The following is a 20,850-nucleotide window of genomic DNA, read 5'->3' as shown; positions in this document are numbered from 1 at the left end:
AGCAGTTGGTTGGAACGGCATACAATTTTAAAATATACATAAGAAGCCAGGCACGGTGGCTCATGCCTGTAATCCTAGCACTTTGGGAGGCCGAGGCGGGTGGATCACCTGAGGTCAGGAGTTTGAGACCAGCCTGACCAACATGGTGAAATCCCATCTCTACTAAAAATACAAAAATTAGCCAGGCGTGGTGGTGGGTGCCTGTAATCCCAGCTACTCAGGAGGCTGAGACAGGAGAATCACTTGAACTTGGGAGGCAGAGGTTGCAGTAAACCAAGATCATGCCGTTGCACTCCAGCCTGGGTGACAAGAGTGAGACTCTGCCTCAAAGTATACATATATGAATTTGAGACCTTGAGCCCCTAGATATTAGAGAGCTCTGAATGTTAAAATGCATTTTAATTGGAATTATAGTTGTACATAACACCCACATATACCTTATACTTTTGTAGGTTTTTAACATCCACACAGCTTTTTCTTACACAAAGCTCTTTCTCTTTCCCATATTTTCAAGAATATCACTTGATCCTCCTAACCATACACTATAAGGCTGGAAGATGTCATCGCCCACATTTTATAGATAAGGAGTTTATAGCCGATGCCTCTGGGGTCATGGCACCTCCCCTTGTCCTACTTCTGATTTCAGCAGCAGCTGTGGCATGGACAGTTCTTGGAGGGCTCAGACTCGCCTCCTGCAGCCAGCATGTGACCTCAGACATATGCTGTGCTCCCGTTACTCCTCACCTCTCCGGACTCCCCGCTTCATCATAAAATGTGGGGGAGTTATACCCTCAGGGGCAATGCTCAAAGTGGATCCATGTCTCCTGCCTTTTTCATGGTCAACGTGAGAAGAATTCTGTGGGTTTCAGAGAGATCTCAATGGAATCAAGACCCCAGTGAAGACCCCATTGCCTACAGCAGTGACTTAACTAACACACCCTTATATATATCCTCCTTTCCTGTCTCATTCTCCCCACTCTCTCATTCCCACTTCCAAATAAACTATTTGCACCCAAGTCCTTATCTGCAGCTCTCTTTTGAGGGGACTCCACACTATGAGAGGCATCAAGGCTCAGTAGGGGAAGTAACCCGTGCCGGGCCACACGGCTGCCAATAGAGAAGGCGGCACTCTCTCCCAGTTCTTCTGTCTGAATCCAGTGACTCTCTTTCATCTTCTATTTTCAGGCATGCACACAAGGTTAAGAAACTGCCATTTCTACCTTATATAGATATAGAGAACATTTTAAAAATACGTGTTTGAACAAAAAATTAATAATAAATAATGCTTACCGTTGCTCAGGGTTACACGGATTATCTTCCAGGCTACCATAAAAACATAAAAAAACTGTGCTTTTTGTTTTTTTTTTTTTTTTTTTTGGAGACAGAATCTCGCTCTGTACCCCAGGCTGGAGTGCAGTGGTATAATCTCGGCTCACTGCAACCTCTGCCTCCTGGGTTCAAGCAATTCTCATGCCTCAGCCTCCTGAGTAGGTGGGATTACAGGCATCCACCACCATGCCCAGCTAAGTTTTGTATTTTTAGTAGAGACGGGGTTTCACCATGTTGGTCAGGCTGGTCTCAAACTCCTGACCTCAGGTGACCTGCCTGCCTTTACCTCCCAAAGTGCTGGGATTGCAGGCATGAGCCACCACGCCTGGCCAGAACTGTGCATTTTTCAAAATTTTAAAGTATTACATCTTCCTTTGCTGGTGTTGTCTAATGTATCTGTGGTAGTAAATTATATGTTAAGTTTTGCCCCAAGTTTTACAGATGAGAAAGCTGAAGTTTTAGGATTTTCAGTGTAGCACATTTAACCAGTATTGGAACCAGGATTAGAATCTTTTTTATTTTAGGGATATTCCAGGTTTTGCCTACAAAATCTGTTCAATGGCAGGGGTGTAGATTATCTTCAATGCAAAGCATTGTTCTGGGGCTTTGCAGTGGGCATTATAAAAAAAAGAATTCTTAGAATCTGTGCCCCCTTTTTCCAGTAATTGTACCACGGTTTTCCTTTGAGGATCCAATCCTCTTGAATACTCAATCCACATAATCCAGGTTTGAGTGAACAACCCGCTGTTAATTCCACTGGAATATGACCAGTGCCTGACCACTCAATGAATTCTCCCCACACGGGCCACAGTGACTTGTGCAAAGGATGGAAAGGGACCTCAGCTTGGCCAATGAGAATAAATATTGAGATTTTGCTGGGTCCATGGAGAAAGCCACTCTCCTTCCTAGGGAGATAGGCTGGTCACTGCAGGTCTTGACTGCCTGGTGGCCATTTTGCCACCATATAGGAAAAGTCCATCTAAATGTGAAGCCACTAAAGCAGAGAGGTGCATGGAGTCATACTGCTGAATTGACACGGATCTAGCCTCCCCTGAATTTAGATTTGCTGCTGGACTTTACAGTAACAGGAGCTGATGCATTACTGCCTCATCTTCTCCTTTCACGCTTCTGACACTTGTAATTTAACAAATCCTGTGTGAAACACTCCGTACTCAAGCATTAAAGAGATTCAGTGCAGTACCTCACCTCTGAAGAAACAAATATCTGCTTTCCATTACCAAGGAATAGGCTAGGAAGTCAAACACAGAAGTAGAGCTAATCAAATCTTGGGAGAATCCTTTGTCCCCGTTTCAGAGAACCTTAGGAATGAGGTCCTGAGTCAGTCTTTTTATGAATGCAGAAAGCAGCAGGCCTCAGACAAGCCTCATCACCTTTAACGTAGGGAATCCCAACTCTACAAGCATTGTTTTCAGACTCACTCACCAGCCACCGCTTCCATTCAAAATCAAACAGCAACTAGAGTTCAGAGGAAATACCTTAGATTGGGAATTTTTTGTTGACCTTTGTTTTCCTTTCTCTCTTTCTTTAAAATGACATAGCAGTACTAACTTGAGAATAAATGCTTTAATATCTATAAAAAATGTCCAGTCACTCTCTACCCTCTGTTAAGCTGAATAAGAAGAAATGGAGAGGCAGATGAAAGAAAAACATTGAGGCCAAACCAAGACACTTGTCCCAAGGCAATACGGACGTGAAAGAAACAATGGGTTGTCCTTGTTTTTAAAAGATTTTCCCCCTGCTCCTAAGAAACAGCATCATCAAATATTTACTTTGATATATAATATTTCAAAGCCAAGAGGGCAAGGCTCATGCTTGAAATGTAGGCAGGCTTATCGGAAATGGTACCTCAGCAGTTTTCAGAGCCTAGAACAGTCTCTGACTGTGCCAGGGAAATGAGGAAGAGGTATGTGATACAGAGGTATGTGATACAGATACCAGATGACCCACCAACAAAGAGGTGTGGGGATCATTACTGGCCCAAGTACATACATGGGCTTCCAAGCCTGTGTTCGCTCTTAAATATACACGCGGTAGAGACCTGGAGGTGACTCTCCTCATTGTCTTACATCAGGCTTGGAATTCTGACATCTACACATTTTTTTTTTCTTTCTTTTTTTTTTTTTAGATGGAGTCTTGCTCTGTTGCCCAGGCTGGAGTGCAATGACATGATCTCAGCTCACTGCAACCTCTGCCTCCCGGGTTCAAAGGTTTCTCCTGCCTCAGCCTCCTGAGTAGCTGGGATTACAGGTGCATGCCGCCACGCCCGGCTAATTTTTGTGTTTTTAGTAGAGACAGGGTTTCACCATGTTGGCCAGGATGGTCTTAATCTCCTGACCTTGTGACCCACCCACCTCAGCCTCCCAAAGTGCTGGGATTACAGGTGTGAGCCATCACGCCCAGCACACATTTGACTTTTGAATGTAACATACAGACTTACCTGATGAATTCCACAGAATAGTACTGAATAGGGGCGCTTCCTTCACTTGCTCCAGGTTTCCAAGACAGGGCCACCTCAGAATCCGAAACCACAATGACATGTGGCTGCTGGGGAGCTGCCGGAGGCAGGCAGGAATCTAGGTGGGACAGCAAACACAACTAGACTAGGCTGGTGGTCTCAGCCGTTGGAGAGGTTTAATATAATACATAAACAGCACGAGTGCTTCCTATACCCAAAATATCTCTGTTCAGAACAGCCTCAAAACCCAAACCAAACAAATACAAAAACGTAATCACAACTTGATCACTGTGTGAGGTTCGAATCAATGAGAGCTGGTCTTCCCTTTTCCCCGCTGCACCCCTGACTGCAAATCCAATTAATTGTGTCCCAGTCACTAACCCTGGGTCACACAGTGGTTAAGTTCCCTGGAAAACCTTCTATCACATTCTCAACTCCTAACAGCCTTCCATCTGTGTTTGCATTGTCAGAACTGATATTTACCTTCAAGGAAAATTAAATGCTTACAATCACTGCCAATCATTCTTTTCTCTGTGTGTTTTGCCCCTGACAATCAGAATGCATAGTAATGGTAGGTCATTTGGGAAATGCCCTTCTACGTAAAGAGGCAGGAGTCACCCATGAGCCCATCACCTTAAGTGACCGCTATTTCTGATCACATCCGGACACACACATCTCCTAGCCTTTGTTCACACTACTCCAACTGCCTGGGAGACCTTTCCTGTCTTTTCTTCCTAGCAAAATCCTATGCATTTTTTTGTAACTCAGGCCAAAGGTAGGACTCCTTCTGAAAGCCTGTGAGGCTGGGGCAGAGGAAGTGTGCCCTCCCGTGTGCTCCACAGCCTCCGGTGCAGTCCTTAGAAGTGCTGCTGTCACCAGGCGCAGTGGCTCATGCCTGTAATCCCAGTACTTTGGGAGGCCGAGGCAGGTGGATCACAAGGTCAGGAGTTTGAGACCAGCCTGGCCAATATGGTGAAACCCTGTTTCCACTAAAAATGCAAAAATTAGTCAGGTGTGGTGGCGTGTGCCTATAGATCCAGCCACTCGGGAGGCTGAGGAAGAAGAATCGCTTGAACCCGGGAGGTAGAGGTTGCAGTGAGCCAAGATTGCACCACTACACTCCAGCCTGGGTGACAGAATGAGACTGTCTCAAAAAAAAAAAAAAAAAAAAAAAAAAAGAAGTGCTGCTGTCACTCATTTGTCATTGGCTTCTCCTTCCACAAAAAGCTCCTTGCCAGCAGTGACCACCATCAACCCAACTTTGTACCCTACTGTCCAGCTTGGTGCCACCTCTAAAAACATTAGTTGCATTCCCTTTGCCTATAAATCTCTTCTCCCACTCCCCTTCCTCACCTTCTTAATTCTTACTTACCTGTCTCCACCAATTGTCATCTCTTCAGGGAATTCTTCCGTTATCCCTGTGTTGTATGTTCCTACAGTGCTGAAGCACCGATCACACTCTGTGACTACACACTAATGAGGGAATGTCTTGACTTACCCCACTAAGTTCTGAGAGGGCAGGGGCTGTGCTTACTTTTGTTTTCTACTGAATTGCCAGAGCCTAGCACAGTGCTTGGCACACAGGAGGTCCCTATTGATATTTGCTGAATGAAGGATGCATGAGCAGCCTGCCACCTAATAATGAATTTGAACCTACTTTACCTTCGGACAAAGTGGTGACATGCCGAGGAGAGCTCAGCCGCCCTTTGCCAGCCTGGCTGTAAGCTGCTATGCTCACGCGATATTCAGTGCCTGGTTTCAAGTCTCCAATCACTTCCTCCTGTCAATGACCAAACAAGAAAGATGCCAACAATCAGAAGATTTGTTTGAGCAAATTGTATGATTTCCATGAGGTTTATATCTCGAGGTCCCTGTGAAATTGCTTGGCATAGAGAATGTTTTGCTTTATCTAGGACTGGCCCAGTTTTAAGCTTTGCCAAGAAAAAAATGACCATGACATATTTTCCAAGACTGGAGGATGGCCCTTTATTGAAATCTATCCATGGTCCTAGAACTGGATACATTCACACTAGCAAATGTTACTGTGAACATCAGAATTCTTTGATCAAAGTACAGGCTGCTGGAGGGCAGGTGATGATTCTTTCCAAGGCCGGAATTCTCCAGTTCCTTCTTTCCATTCGCAGATTTCAGATGCTCAGGGAATAGCTACAGCTGCACACTGAGGTCTTGATTTGTACCTAGAAAGTAGGGACTGGAATTTCAGTTCTCAAATTTTAAACAGCATTAGAACTACCAGGAAGACTTTCTTAAAAGTGTGTCTGTGTGTGTGTGTGTGTGTGTGTGTGTGTGTGTGTGTGTGTGTCTGTACTTCCCCTGCACAAAGGGCCCCAAGCAGGAAGCCCCAGCCGAAGAGGGCTTTCTCCACCTTGAGCTTTGGCAAAAGTGGTGTGTCCCCAAAGCTACAGTGCTACATAGTAATTGGGAGACTGGTGGGAAGCAGCAGCCCATTGTAGTGGAAAGGCACTGTCATTGTAGTCAACCAGCCCTGGGCTTGAATCCTGATTCTGCCACTTATTACTAGCTGTGTCCTTGATATTAAATTCATTAAGCCTCACTTTCTTCTTCTGTAAAATAAGCGTGACATAAAACCATCTTGCATGATGGTAACATTTGAGATACTGTGTGTAAAGTAGCCGGTATGGAAGATGTGCTCAGGAAATGAGTGGTCATGACTATTGTCTTGGGCATGTGGGAACCTTCCTCTTCTCTGCTTACCTAGGCTCCCGAACTACTCCAAAGGCCAAGCTCTCCCTTTGACACCTTCCCTGACCATGCAGGCCTGGTGATCTCACCCTACTGAAAATTGTGCCACTACTTTAACACATTTACAATGTATTTATTTAAAACTATTACTATTTCTCCTACGGGATTATAAGCAACTTGAGGGCGGGGACCATGTCTTATAATTTCTTCACAACCTCTTTTACAGATGTTTGAACATTCATTATTGCTAAGAAGAATTAAGGGCATCCCTATGATTTTTTAAAGCATTCAACAAATAATTATTGAATACTTACTACAGTAGTTCTTAAACCCTGATTACACATTAGAATCACTCGTTGATCTAAACGACTGATGCCTGAACTCCACTCCAGACCACTTAAATCAGAATCTACAGGTGACAGAACCAGGCATCTATTTGTTTAAAGCCCTCCAGGTGATTCTAATGTGCAGCTGTTCTGTTCTTGGGCTTGGCTCACCTCTCAGGTCCTGAACTGCCCCATCTGTTCCCCCTCCTCTCATTGTCCTGATCCCCCTAGATCCAGTATCTACCAGATCCTTCTGTATTTACTATGCTCAAGACCCTCACACCTTAAAAACAGTAATTCCCTACCACATCTGCACCCCTAGCTCCTCTCCTCAGAGGCAACCTCCTTGGAGTTCTCTTTGTTGCCTCACCTCCTATTTACTCCTGAACTTACGCCCACCTGGCCACTCTCACTACAAACCTATTGAGATGTTCTTACCAAGACACCGTAACAACTCCGTAGTGAATCCAGTGGGTGCATCTCAGTCTTTAATGACTCGTTGCAGCTTTCAACACCATTGTCCACCCTTGCTTCTTCAATCTCTTGGCTCCATTGGAAATCATGACTCTGCTCCTCTGTGGTCACCTTCTACTTCTCGTGTTGCTCATTTCCAATACCCTCCATCCACCCCCCTTTCTCTGCTACCTGTAAGGATTGGTCTTTCCCAGGATTTCACCCTGTCACCATCTTCTCTTCTCCCTCATAGTCTTGCTTAGGTACGCTCCTCTCCCATTCCGTTAGCTTCTGGCACCACCTTCAGGGTGACATCTCCCAACTCTGCACCTCTAGCTCTGGCCTGCCTCCTGGTCTCCAGGCATGGAGTGCCTCTTGAACATCTCTACCCAGAGACTACCAAGCAACCCAAGTGTAACACAACCAAAGCTCAACTAATCATTCCTCCTCCTACTGCCAAAACCAAACCAAAACTTAGCTTCACTGCTTGCCCTCTCTCTCTCTCTCTCTCTCTCTCTCTCTCTCTCTCTCTCTCTCTCTCTCTCTCTCATTACCCAAGGCCAGAATTCCTGATGCTTTCCTCTATGAGTTCACCCTACACCCCTCACCACCATCTAATCAGTTACCCATGCAGCAGATTCCACCTCTTTCATATCACTTGAATGTGTTTCTGCATTTCATTCTTACAGCCCTTGAAGACCAAGTCCTCATAAATATGACAATGGGCTCTGATTCCCCTGCAACCAGTGCTGCCCTGCCTGTACCTCCAGTCTGGACTCCACAGTGCTATGCTAGTTATCTTTCTAAATCCGCAATCTGATCACATACTTCACACTTTAAAACCCCTCAGAAGAGCATGTTCGTGTCCCCCTGTTTATCCTTCCAGCATCATCCCGTACCATGTTCCCTCCTTACATTCTACATTCCAGTCATACTTAAGAACTTGGCAGGGCTCAAATTTATGCCATTCAATGCCTCTGGGCCTTTGAACCTGCTGCTCCCTCTACATGAAATGTCCTTCTCCCTACTCCTGCCTGGCTCACCCCTACTCATTCTTCATGACTCAGATCAGCTGAGACATTACCTCATTTCTCTGGCCCCGCCCCAGTCTGGTTAGGTGCCCCTTCTCTAGGCTGCCCTGGCGTCCTTGGTGCACCTCAATCTGAGCAACGCTCACCTTGTATTTTAATTATCAGTTGATTTGTCACCTTGTCCCCACCCACTTGAAGCCAGTAAGCAAGTTCTTATTCCTCTGGCATCCCAAAGCTTAGCATAGTGTTACCAGGCATCTAGCAAATGCTCAAGCAATGTTTCTTGATGAATGAATAAATGAACTAATGAATGATGAAAGAAAGAAATCAAGCCAAGATGTCTCATGTAAACAGATGACCTCATCAAGAAGCCAGCTGATACTACTGACCCTGCATCTTGACTCACAGCATCAGTACCCCTGCCCCAGGCCCTGGATTAGCACCTCCTGGGACAGGACTGACTCTCCTGCCCACCTCCTTCCAGCCACCCCACCACGTCTTTCAGACCTGCTCCCTTGTCCCATTTCCACCTCGGTGCCTGAGTTCCGGCCCCTTTGACTCCTTGCCTGGGTCTTCAGTCTGCCCCACCCTCCCTCCCTCCCTCCCATCTCCACTCCATTCTACATGTGGCTTCACAAGGGGCCTCTGCTGCACATGTGGACCTGCCTTCAGATCCCCTCTCCGGCTCTACTTCCTCGCATCTGTGCTCCTGAGCTTCACCTTCTGTCTCCAGGTTTCACATCAAGTTTGGTGGTTAAGAGACTGGAGGCAGCAGGTGGATCCAACCCTCTGTTTTCACTCCTCTCCCGACTAACGCTCCAGGCTTTCCTCATGGAAGCAGAAACACTTTCGAACCAACACAGCACTCTCCCAGGCTTCTGCTTTAGGGTCCTTTACTCCTGGGAAGTCATGATGCTGGATGAAGTGTGGGTGGTGATGTGGATCCAGAGAGTATTGTAGATATCGCTCAATACCAAGCACAGCTACCATTAACTACCAGTGATGGGTGTTTTCTCTGTTTCAGGAACAAAGGGAAAGAAGGCTATGTGTAGCCTTATTTAATTCTTCCTTCAGTTTCGTGAGGTAGGTATCACTCTTATTTTCATTTACAGAGGAGAAAACCTAAGCCCTGTAAAGTTCACAATTTGCTCAAGATTTAGTCAGTGGCAAAATAGGGATTTGGGCCCTTCTCCATTTGACACCAATGCCCAAGTTCTAATTGGCCAGTACATGTACAAAAAATATTAAATAATGTTTAAATCAACAACAAACAATACTTACCATAATCAGAGAAAACTAGATTATGACTACTTTATGACCACGGACGTTAATGTATCAGAAATTTAAATGTTACCACTGAAAACCAAGCAAAATCCTATTTGTAGTTCCATATATAGATTAAAAAATACTGGAACTCTTTATTGGATATGGAAGATTAGTGCTACCTTCAGCTTGGGTGCATTCTGAGGAGTAGAGGGTGACCTTCCCAGAAGCCAGCTGTTTCCTGTCTGTCTCTTTTTCTGCACTGACACTCCGGAAAGTGGCATAATGGTGAAAATCAAGGGGACTGAGCAGTAAGGGCCACAGAAACATGTTGAATTCAGCGATTTCACTGTCACTTCCTCCCCTGACATCTCTCCTCTCAAATGGAATCCTCAATGTAATTATAACTTGTGATAATCCTTGCAATTTGTAGTAAAATACCACACACCTTAAATCTTTGTATTTCTGTCCTTAAAGGTCTTACCATCACCACTTCAGGCTTGCATCAAACTAGGGCAGATGCTGAACATGCTCTTTTCAAAGTACAGAAACAGTCTTTTGCTTTGTTTCGTTGCCTTGTGGAAGTCTGAAGACAAGTCAAGATGTTTATCTCTCCTGAACTTCATTTCTCCACAAGTTAGTGAGGAACAGAGTGGGGGAAATTGCTTTCCTGGAGTAGAGGCCAGAGGGACCTCAACAGTCTCCCCCAGGCCCTTCCCCCACCATTTTTTGGGTGAAGCTGAGTGCTTTGCTGCAAAATACCCCTTATTTTGTGTTTGCCTAGTTCTTTCTGAAATGCAAAACCCCTTTGTCTGCTCAACACCGCTGTTGAGCGGCTTCATGCGAGCAGTGAATTCACATCTATAGAAGAGAAAAGCAAGGCTGGTCACTGAGCCCAGTGAGAAAGCTCGGGCGACTTTCAGGACTCTTGCCTTCTTCACAGATTGCCAGAACAACAAACTTTCATCTTACAATTGGTATCATCATTATAGTTTTCATTTATATAGCATTTTGGAATTTATAAAATCTCTGTACACCATTATTTCCTTTAATCTTCACAACAACTCTAAGAGATCAGTCCTATTGTCTCCATTTTGCAGACAATGAGACTGGATTCAGAGAGTTTATATAACTGCGGGCAACCATGGGTCTGATTTCCCTCATGAAACTTTATATAGTTCTAATCACCTGACTCATAGACACAGCATCACTAACTAGTTCTGAAACGGGCACCTGGTTTTTCCCATGTTCAACCACCTTTTCCATTCCCTCCATTCACGGTCTGTCACCTGGATGACTCATCCCATTCTCTTCTTTCTCATGATAGAATCCCTGTATTTCAGTTGGGCCACTCAAAGACTACATTCTCAGCCTCCTTTCTCTCCAGGTGTGGCCCTATGGCTAGATTCTGTCCAATAGGTTGTGAGTGAGAATGCTGATGCCAACTTTTGAGATCTCCCTTAAAAGGAAGGAGTGTCTTTCCCTTCCTCTTTTCCTTATCTATTGGCCAGAGTGTGGATGTGGCAGCATAAGCCATTCCAGACCATGGGCGGGAGGGCACAAGGGGTTGGCAGAACAATGAGTTGGAAGGAGCCTGGCTCTCTGATCAAGTGAAGCCACCAGAAGGTGACATCCAGACAGTTCCATGGGGGGGGAATGTAAATGCACATCTCATTAGAAACACTGTTAATTTGAGTTTCTGGCCTGCTAGACTTATATCTATCTAATACATGGCCCAATATACAAAACCAACCTGGGTTACCATGTAAGAAGAGCCCAAGAAAAGATGAGACTCTTCTCTTTTTTTGAGACAGAGTTTCACTCTTGTTGCCCAGGCTGGAGTGCAATGATGCGATCCCAGCTCACTGCAACTGCCTCCCAGGTTCAAGTGATTCTCTTACCTCAGCCTCCTGAGTAGCTGGGATTACAAGCATGCACCATGATGCCCGGCTAATTTTTGTATTTTTAGTAGAGATGGGGTTTCACCATGTTGGCCAGGCTGGTCTCAAACTCCTGACCTCAAGTGATCTGCCCACCTCGGCCTCCCAAAGTGCTGGGATTAGAGGCATGAGCTACCGCACCCAGCAAGGCTATTCTTTACTACATACTTTTCACTCTGCATTGACAAAATCATGTTGAATTGTTCTGAACTGAAGTCTCTGACTCTGATTTCAGACATCGCCTTTACCTCCTTACAGGCTGCTGTTCTTTCTCCTCCTACTGCCTGAAATACAGATCATTTGGCTTCAGAAATAAGTCTAGAGGCTGTCCTATTCATTAGTTCAGATGAGCACAGTTGAGAGGAGGCATGAATTGAGTAGAGAACTGGACTGGGAGCCAGGAGACCCAGGTTCTGCTGCTAACCTAGCTGTGTGGTCTTGGGGATGCCACTTAGCTTCTCTGGGCCAAAGATTTAACACTGAAGGTCTATGATTCTTCTAAAACAACCTTCATTAATAGCTAGTAAACTTGGATTCAACCTCACAGTTGACCCTACAAGTCAAGGCTAGGCCCCAGTTGCCTTAGTGGAAGTTGGGACGACCTAGCATCGTCCAGTGGAAGGCACCAGAGAAAGAGAAAAGTGCTGTCTTCCAAGCATCCTTCCTCCAATGCGCTGAGGACGGCTGTGCAGAGCAGGGTGGAGGGAGGAGTTGTAGGGATTTCTATTCTCTGGGTGGTCACAGGAAGTTATTTTCCAGAGCTTTGCTGCAGGGGCAGCATTAGCTTTGGAGGCTGGACAAATCTTCCTTATGTGGATCTGTCCTATGTACTGCAGGAAAGTTAGCATCCCTGATGCTTGTCCACCAAAATGCCCAGGAGGGGACAAAGGCACCCCCAGCTGAGAATCATTGCTAGTCCATCCCTTCTTTTTTTGTTTTTTTGTTTTGTTTTGTTTTGAGATGGAGTTTCACTCTTGTTGCCCAGGGTGGAGTGCAATCACGTGATCTCGGCTCACTGCAACCTCTGCCTCCAGGGTTCAAGTGATTCTCCTGCCTCAGACTCCCAAGTAGCTGGGATTACAGGTGCCTACCACCACACCCAGCTAATTTTTTTTTTGTATTTTTAGTAGAGATGGGGTTTCACTATGTTGGCCAGGCTGGTCTCGAACTCCTGAACCACCCATCTCGGCCTCCCGAAGTGCTGGGATTACAGGCATGAGGCACTGCGCCCAGCCCCATCCCTTCATTTTACAGTTGAAGAGAAATTCAGAAGAGCTCAGTGACTTCACCTCAGGTCACCCTTGCTCTGATGAGAGAGCAGGAACAAGCCTTCTGATTCCTGGTTAAGTTTTCTCTCTCTAAGTTCTGGGTCAATCAGTGGACTCTAAAGCAGGGTGGTGGTGCATCCCCAGGGACAGCAAGACAACCCACTGAGATGCCAGAAGAAAACACAAGAACTCTCTATTTCTGTTTTATCTCCTCCTTTAAAATTCTGTGAGATTTTATAATGTACATAATATATTAGTAGAGTAGCAGATGTATAATTTATAAATACATAAATATACATATATTGGTGCATGTTCAAATATTTTTAACTGATGGTATGCATGATCAAAAAGTGTAAAGACCACCACCCTAAACATGCTTATCTATTTCTAACTCTAAAAAATTTGCCAAATTGCCCTGATTTGTTTTACTATTTTGTTTTCCAGGAGGAAACCTGGAGGGTATTATTTTAAGAAAAAGATAAGGTGGGCTTGAAATGCTGCCAAATTGGAAGCTTCTAGAAGGCAGATTATCAAACGATGCAGCCCAACTCCACATTATCAGCCAGGGTATTTTGGTCATTTTATCAGTCAAATCAGATTAACCATTTGTCAACCCACTCCCCACTTTGGTATTCAATCCAGAAAACCAAATCTATCGGTCCTATCTTACTGAAAACACAATCTGGAATTGTCAGAGGAAATAAGGGAGTGAGAAAAGAGGAGGTAAAAGGAGCGGGAGCTACCTCCAGAGAGGTGTTCACTAGTTAAATATTTTCTCTCCTTTTCAATCTGTTTCACCTACTCTTGAACCAGAGCTTAAATTACTTCAAACTTCAGAGAGGTTCCCCTTAACCCTACCCTGCTGTGTGAGATGAAGAAGTACATGCAAGGATAAAAGTGGCTTCCTCTAAACGATTAAAAATTCACCTTGTAGATTCAGCTGTCTGTGCTTACACTAGAACTAGGCACTCTCCACTGAGCCTTAATCAGCAAGAGGGAGATGCAGGAAAATCAACATTTTGATGAAAAGAGATCCCCTGAATCCTGGGTTGGGACAGGTATTTAAATTTTCTAAAACATGCTTACAGAAATTGCCTGATGATCAGGTTGTCCCTGGAGAGGGGAAAAAACAGAGGCAACTTGAAGAGTAAAAACAAAAACTTGCATGAATAAAACAAATCTGTATAGCACCTGCCCTTTTTGCCATGCACAGCCAAGGGCAGCAAACACACATCTTTGAAGTATGAATCATACTGACCACTTACTAAGCTCTCATTCTGTGCCAGGCATCGTGCTGAAGGTTCTACAATCATGACCTTATAACTCACATCTTTATCTATAGAATGATATGATATAATAACCCACATCTTTATCTATAGAATGATATGATATAGTACAGAGTTCCTAAAACTTTCTCTGTTCTTGCCACTCTTAGTGTGTCAGTAATATTTATAGCATTTCAATGCCAAAAGAAATGCCCATTTATTAAGTAGTTATATCCAAACAACTTGGTAATAATAGTTGATATGGTTTGGCTCTATGTCTCCACCCAAATCTCACCTTGAATTGTAATAATCCCCATGTGTCAAGGGTGGGACCAGTTGGAGGTAACTGAATCATGGAAGTGGCTTATCCCATGTGGTTCTCGTGATAGTGAGTGAGTTCTCACAAAAGCTGATGATTTTATAAGGGGCTTCCCCCTTCACTCAGCACTCATTCCCTCTCCTGCCGCCCTGTGAAAAGGTGCCTTCCGCCATGATTGTACGTCTCCTGAGGCCTCCCCAGCCATGCAGAACTGTGAGTCATTTAAACCTCTTTTCTTTATAAATTACCCAGTGTCAAGTGCCTTTATTAGCAGCGTGAGAATGGACTAATACAGTAATTCACACAGATGTTGCTGTTTTCCTCAAAAATGTTAAATATTCTACTGTGCCCCTGTGAGCCTGCTGCAGAGCCCTGGAGCACCCTGGCACATGGTTTGGGAACCACAGACACACTATGATATAGATATTTTTGGGATCCCTGTTATGTCAATGAGGAAACTGAGACCTATAAGGTTAAGCAGCTGTTTTGTTGAAATGCAGAAATCTGAACACAAGTCCATCAGAATCCAGGACACATTCTGCTATATCAGACTCCTCCCACTCCCTTGCTGAATCACTGCCTTTATGTGTAGTCATGATTTCCTCTTTTCATTCTGTTTATTCTGCAACTCTCCCCACCCCCAACCCTCCCTACCCCCAAACACACACACACACACACACACACACACACACACACACACACACAGAGAGAGAGAGAACAAGAGAGAGAGAGAGAGACATGTGTGGACACATTCATGCTCATTCATTCCCTGGGCTCAAACCATTCCAACTGGGATGTCCCTCCCTTGAGTCTGCCTTTCCAGAAAGTTCCTGCTTCAGTCCTCAGTCCCAACTTTCACCTCTTGACCACTTGTTCCCACACTCACCTCTCCCTCTTCAAACCTTGTCTACTAAGCAGCATGTTAATAACGACATCTGATCTTATGTTGCTCCCTAATTGTTTTATCTGTGTGGATGTGGTTTTCAGAAGACGGAAAGCTGCCCCCAAACAGGGACTGTGTGTTGTCTTATGTTGGGCATAGAGTAACCCCTATGCAAGTTTGTCAAAATTGGCAAGATGATCAAATGCAGAATTTGATAGCGTACTCTAATGCCTAGATGCTGATAATGGAGAGAATGTATTAACATATAAGTCATCGGGAATGATAACTACCACCCACGTGGCTTTTATTTGGTCCTCACAAGAGAATAATTATTACACCTCTATCACGGAAAAAAAGTTGAGGTTTAGACAGTTTAAGTGACTCTGACCAACACTACCCAACCTGTAAATGGAAGAAACAGGCCTAAAAGTCCAGAGTGCTGGTCTCCCTCCCAGCCCTGTTTTGGGTTTATACAGCAGTGACCTTCAGAGAGATGCCAATTTTCAGCCCAGGTTCTGTGATGGGCAGGATATCAATTTCAGAGGCACTGCCTAGACTCAAAGGCATGTGTCACTCTTGATACCTGAACTAGGTTCCAGGTCAAGCAGTGAGCCCTGCAGGACACCAGGCTGGGGTGGCTGGGGATACTACTAGGGACAATCAGGCTTCTTGGTGAGGTCAATGAGCTTATTGAAAGTTCCAACCCACCTCCCTCTCTTCAGACAGGGTAAACTATAGAGGCTGAGGTTGACAACTTCTGCGGCCAATGCTGGACGCTTAAGCAAAAGTCTATTTTGAGCTTAAATGCATGTCATACAAAAAAAAAAAAGCAAGCTGGAAATGTGCATCTATTCCTTCTGAGTCATGAGAGCTTTGGTAGAACCAGCAAGGGCAGGGGCTCAGAGGTCAGTCAGCTCTGAGTTTACAGTTGATGCCGTTACTCACTAATGTATGATTTGAGGAAAGTTACTTCACCTCTCCGAGTCTCAGCGTCCTTGTCCATAAAATGAGGTCATAGGATAGTTGTGAAGAGTAAGTGGCAAAGCAAATGTAAAGCAAAGGGTGGTGGCTGCCAGGTAACAGATGCTCAATAAGTGATAGTTCCTTATCATGGATGACAAACAGGTCTCTCAGGTGCTGCCGCCAAGAAAGGCACGGATCAAACAGGAGCCAGCACCACCACCACCGTTATAATAGTGTTATGAGCACTGGTGCTAACTCCTTGTAGAGCAATTCCAAAGGCTCTAGCCTGAGGTTGTGGCAGAATGAGGAAGGGGAGTGAAAGAAAAGAAAATACAAGATGCCTAAGGCCAAAAATTCACTCAAGAGACCTTGACGAGAAACAGAAAAGAAAATAGATGAGGACCCAACAATTGGCTAGTGGAAGGACGGGGTGCTGGGCTTGAAAAAAAAATAAACAACTTGGACCATTTAAATATACATTTCAAATTACATCCTCTTCTTCTGCATTGTGTCTTCAGGCAGCTGGGAAGATACAAATGCGTCATATTTATGTATAAAGCTTTTATTGGGATTAAGAAAAAAAAACAGAACTGAACTTTGTGAAGAAAAGAAGGGGAAAAACCAGCTGTAAGGTGGCAGTTTTCTTGCATGATAAAATAGGGTTGAGTCCAGGATGGAAGCATTTACGCCAGGACCCTTTCGTCAGATGCCTGTTTTCCAGAGATGTAGATGGCATGGTTCAGAGGAAATGTACATGGATGACATTGGGAAATCCTAACGGACTATTAGAAGCATTAGTTATTATTACATGTACAGTAGCACACACACCAAATCAGCAAGCCACCCGAATAGCGCCCACGTGCTTTTGAGGGGGCTGCCAGGATGGAGAAACTCACCGTGGTCGGGATGTCCCGGCTGAGAGGCACGCTGTGCGACTGCTCCTGCAGGGATTTATCTGCGCCAACCTCAGAGTAAAAGACCTTGAAAAGATGCAGACACCCCAGTGAGAGCAGAGCCCGTGCTTGTGTAAGATCAAAGGTTGTAATTGCACTCACAGTGGCAGCAGGCTCTGAGGTGCGTCGCCTAACGTCACGTGCACTAGTTCTGCGGGAACACACATCAGACCTACTTGGATTGGGTAGGGGGTGTTGCAAACTCAGAAGCCTGCGGAGTCCAGGAGGAAGACACATATCAATGAAGTGAGATGCAGAGGTCTGGACATGGCTCTTGTTATTTTTCCCAAAATGCATGAGCCGCCCGGGTAATCTTTCATTTTCTCACTTTCAATAAGACATGAGTCCAGAGATATATTCCTCTACTTTTAGAAAACAATAGGATGAGGGCCATTATCAATGGCTACTGTCCCTCGGTGAAATGGAGACAGCAGCAGGTGGTGGGATTGGGGTGTTACTGAGGTCTTACAGCTCATCTAAAAAGAGCAGCTCAGTACCAGCAGGTGGATAGGAATGTGGACCCAGTGTGGCCAGCTCTCCCCATATCCCAGAGAGTTTACAATTCCAAACATTTATGTGAAATGTCTTGACTTCTCAAAGTTGACTCATTTCTAAAAACACTATTCAAAGAAAACATTTTGGTGAAAAGATATCAGCCCAATTTGCAGCCTCTGATAAGTAAGAATGCATTCTCTGCTGCTTCCTCCATCTTGCCTACCCACCTTCTTACTTTACATTATTTTGTACTTATTGACAACATTCCACAGTGATTTCCTCTTTCCCATGTTCATACTTTATTCTCCAGATTTGACTATAGGCAATTGAATAGCAACAACCACATCCTTTTAGTTTATATTTTCCCACAGCTGAACAGAGAAACGACTGGATAGATCCTAAGTGAGTAATGCAGATGTGATGTGACATTCAGGGCATTTACAAATATCCTTCAAAGGGGGACATCTCTTCTAGCTTTATGGAGGGAGAATGGGGCAGTTACTGATATGGAAGGACAGATATCTAGAAAAAGCAAGGATGAGAAAGACATACAGTCACACAACACACCCACTGAGGAAACTCCCGTGCCCGTGGACTCACAGTGTACCCAAGGATGGTGCTCCCAGGATGCCTTGGCATTTTCCACTGGATGCTGAAAGCCGTACAGTTCAATGCGCCCAGCTTGATGTCAAGAGGAGCCCCTACCTTGCCTGCCCCCAAACAAAAGAGATTGTGTTAGAAGCTCCACACATCCCACCTTGAGTATACTTACACAAGATTTAAGAGTGTGTTCTCTGATAGATGAAAAGCCTACTTAAAGATAATTCCAGAAATGCAGTCAATTTCTGATACACCACACCTCTCTCAGCTGACCTCACTCACTTTACTATCCCCTCCCAACCTGGCATCAGTAGATAAATCAGTCCAGCTATTGCCCTCATTCTCTCAGGTAACTTCTAATAGGTCAGGGACCAGCAAAGGGAGATTCAGGGTAGCACAGACCACAAATACTTCTGACTTGACTCTAAAAACTTAAAATGTATTAAAGTAAGATGACAGGCACATTTGTATTTACTCAATAGCATATATGTTGTATGTATACATTATATAGATGTATTCGCTTATATAGCTAGGATATTCCTATTGTGGGACATTTCAAAAATATAGTTATGTATAAAATGAAGTCTAAAAATTTCAAATGCTTTACTATCTATTTATCTTAAGTAACTTCATAGTTATAGATGATAAGATTTATAATTATAAAATAATATATACAGGTTGCCACAATTTAGAAAACATAAAACATTATATCTAATTCTAACGTTCAGAAATGAGTCTTGACAGCATTGTGGTCTATCTCCTGTTGGTCACGTGCGATTTAAAAAAACTGTGTGTGTGCGTGTGTGTGTGTGCTTCTATACAGTTGACATCCCTTATCTGAAATTTCAGATTTTTTTGGATTTTGGAATATTTACAATATACTTAACTGTTGAGCATCTCAAATTCAAAATGCTCCAATGGGCAGTTCCCTTGAGCATCATACTAGTGCTCAAAAAGTTGGATTCTGGAGCAGTTAGGGTTTCAGATTTTTGGATTTGGGATGCTCAACTTTGTGTGTGTGTGTGTGTAACTTTTTTTTTTTTTTTTTTTTTTTTTTTGAGACAGAGTCCCGCTCTGTTGTCCAGGCTGGAGTACAGTGGCGTGATCTCAGCTCACTGCAAGCTCTGCCTCCCGAGTTCATGCCGTTCTTCTGTCTCAGCCTCCTGAGTAGCTGGGACTACAGGCGCCTGCCACCACACCTGGCTATTTTTTTGTATTTTTTAGTAGAGACGGGGCTTCACTGCATTAGCCAGGATGGTCTCGATCTCCTGACCTCGTGATCCGCCCGCCTTGGTCTCCCAAAGTGGGAGGATTACAGGCATGAGCCACCACACCCGGTCATATGTATGTAATTTTTAAATTGTTCTGTTATGTATAGTGATTATGTATATATACATACATGTTAACAATTTTAAGTCTTATTTGACTTAGTATATATATAGTACAAACAGCATATTTACAATCATTAAAATCATTATTTTTAATGGCTGTAAATTTTTCCATATAACACATGTGCCATAATAAACAGCATTTGTCATCCCACAATTATTAGGCAATTTATTCCCAATATTTTGCTGTCTTAAATAATGCTCCATAAAGGCAGGGACCAGGTCTATCTTGTTCAGAGTACAGAAAGTAGTCATGGCAAAAACACAATAAACATTCCTTAAGTGAATGAACATTCTGCAACTTGATTTTCCACTTACTAATATGTACTGGTGAGCTTTCTTTTTAACTATTGCATGTAATTCTCCAGCTTATCAGTTAGGATCCTTTGCAACTCACAGAGATCTAATGTATCTATTTAAAGGACTGCTGCTAGGGCTTGTCATCAATGTTCTTAATAACAGAAACCAAAGTTTTTCTAATGGATTGAGAAATAGAAGCCCAGCGCTGTCAGCAGGAACCATGAGGCCAAAAGTCAGCTCCCCTCTGCCCCATATACACCTACGATTGTCACCACTCAGAGATTTAATTCTTAACGATCTCTCTCACTCTGCCATTAAATCGTTCACGATTTAATGTCTCATCTGATTGGCTAGACTTAGGCCACGTGGCTTCCTCTTGGCTCAACCAAGCGGCAGGAAGGAGTAGTCCTTTCTGGTTTCTAAACTGGGAAATGACCGGATGAGACCAGTTCTGGGAATTGTTCTTCCACCAAGCCCATCCACAGCAAAGAAGGAACCCCGCAGGACGATAGAATCATAGAAAAGAGTAGTGGGAGGTTGGATGGCCGAAACTCTGCTTTTCAGAGCATGCGTGTACATTAACTATTATTACTCCATTGATTGACATTGCAGTTATTTTCAAAATATCGCTGGTAAAAATAATGCTGAAAAGAACATCTATGTATGTGCCTTTTTGAGCACATGTGCCAGTGTTTCTAGGATGGATACCTGTAAAATTTATCGAGTATATACATTTTCATTTTTACTACTAATGACTTATTGCTCTCTCCAAAAGAGTAAATGAATAAATCTTTAGGTGCATTCAATTATTTATGTGGGTAAATTCAGAGCTCTTGTGTCTAAGATGGTATCTCGACCTTGACACTATTGACAT

General features: G+C 44.0%; 1 protein-coding gene across 5 annotated transcripts in view; it reads right to left on the bottom strand.

Annotated features, from left to right (window-relative positions):
• The window catches only part of EGFLAM (EGF like, fibronectin type III and laminin G domains), a 234,149-nt gene that overhangs the window by 101,995 nt on the left and 111,304 nt on the right, over nt 1–20,850 (bottom strand). For 4 of the 5 annotated variants that reach the window (XR_012413618.1, XM_065546179.2, XM_065546178.2 and 1 more), the window contains exons 2-5: nt 18,289–18,398; nt 17,137–17,220; nt 5,468–5,585; nt 3,788–3,923 (exon numbers count right to left, since the gene is read on the bottom strand). Coding sequence is in view for 3 of the 5 variants with exons in the window: in XM_005556757.5 (XP_005556814.3) it covers nt 3,788–3,923; nt 5,468–5,585; nt 17,137–17,220; nt 18,289–18,398 (448 nt within the window). In the remaining 2 variants the exon portion in view is untranslated. The remainder of the gene's footprint in view (nt 1–3,787; nt 3,924–5,467; nt 5,586–17,136; nt 17,221–18,288; nt 18,399–20,850) is intronic. The other variant, XM_073993328.1, reaches the window with a different exon arrangement.

Source organism: Macaca fascicularis, chromosome 6 (assembly GCF_037993035.2).
Source record: "Macaca fascicularis isolate 582-1 chromosome 6, T2T-MFA8v1.1".
Lineage (NCBI taxonomy): Eukaryota > Metazoa > Chordata > Mammalia > Primates > Cercopithecidae > Macaca > Macaca fascicularis.
This window is presented reverse-complemented; position numbering and strand designations above follow the sequence as displayed.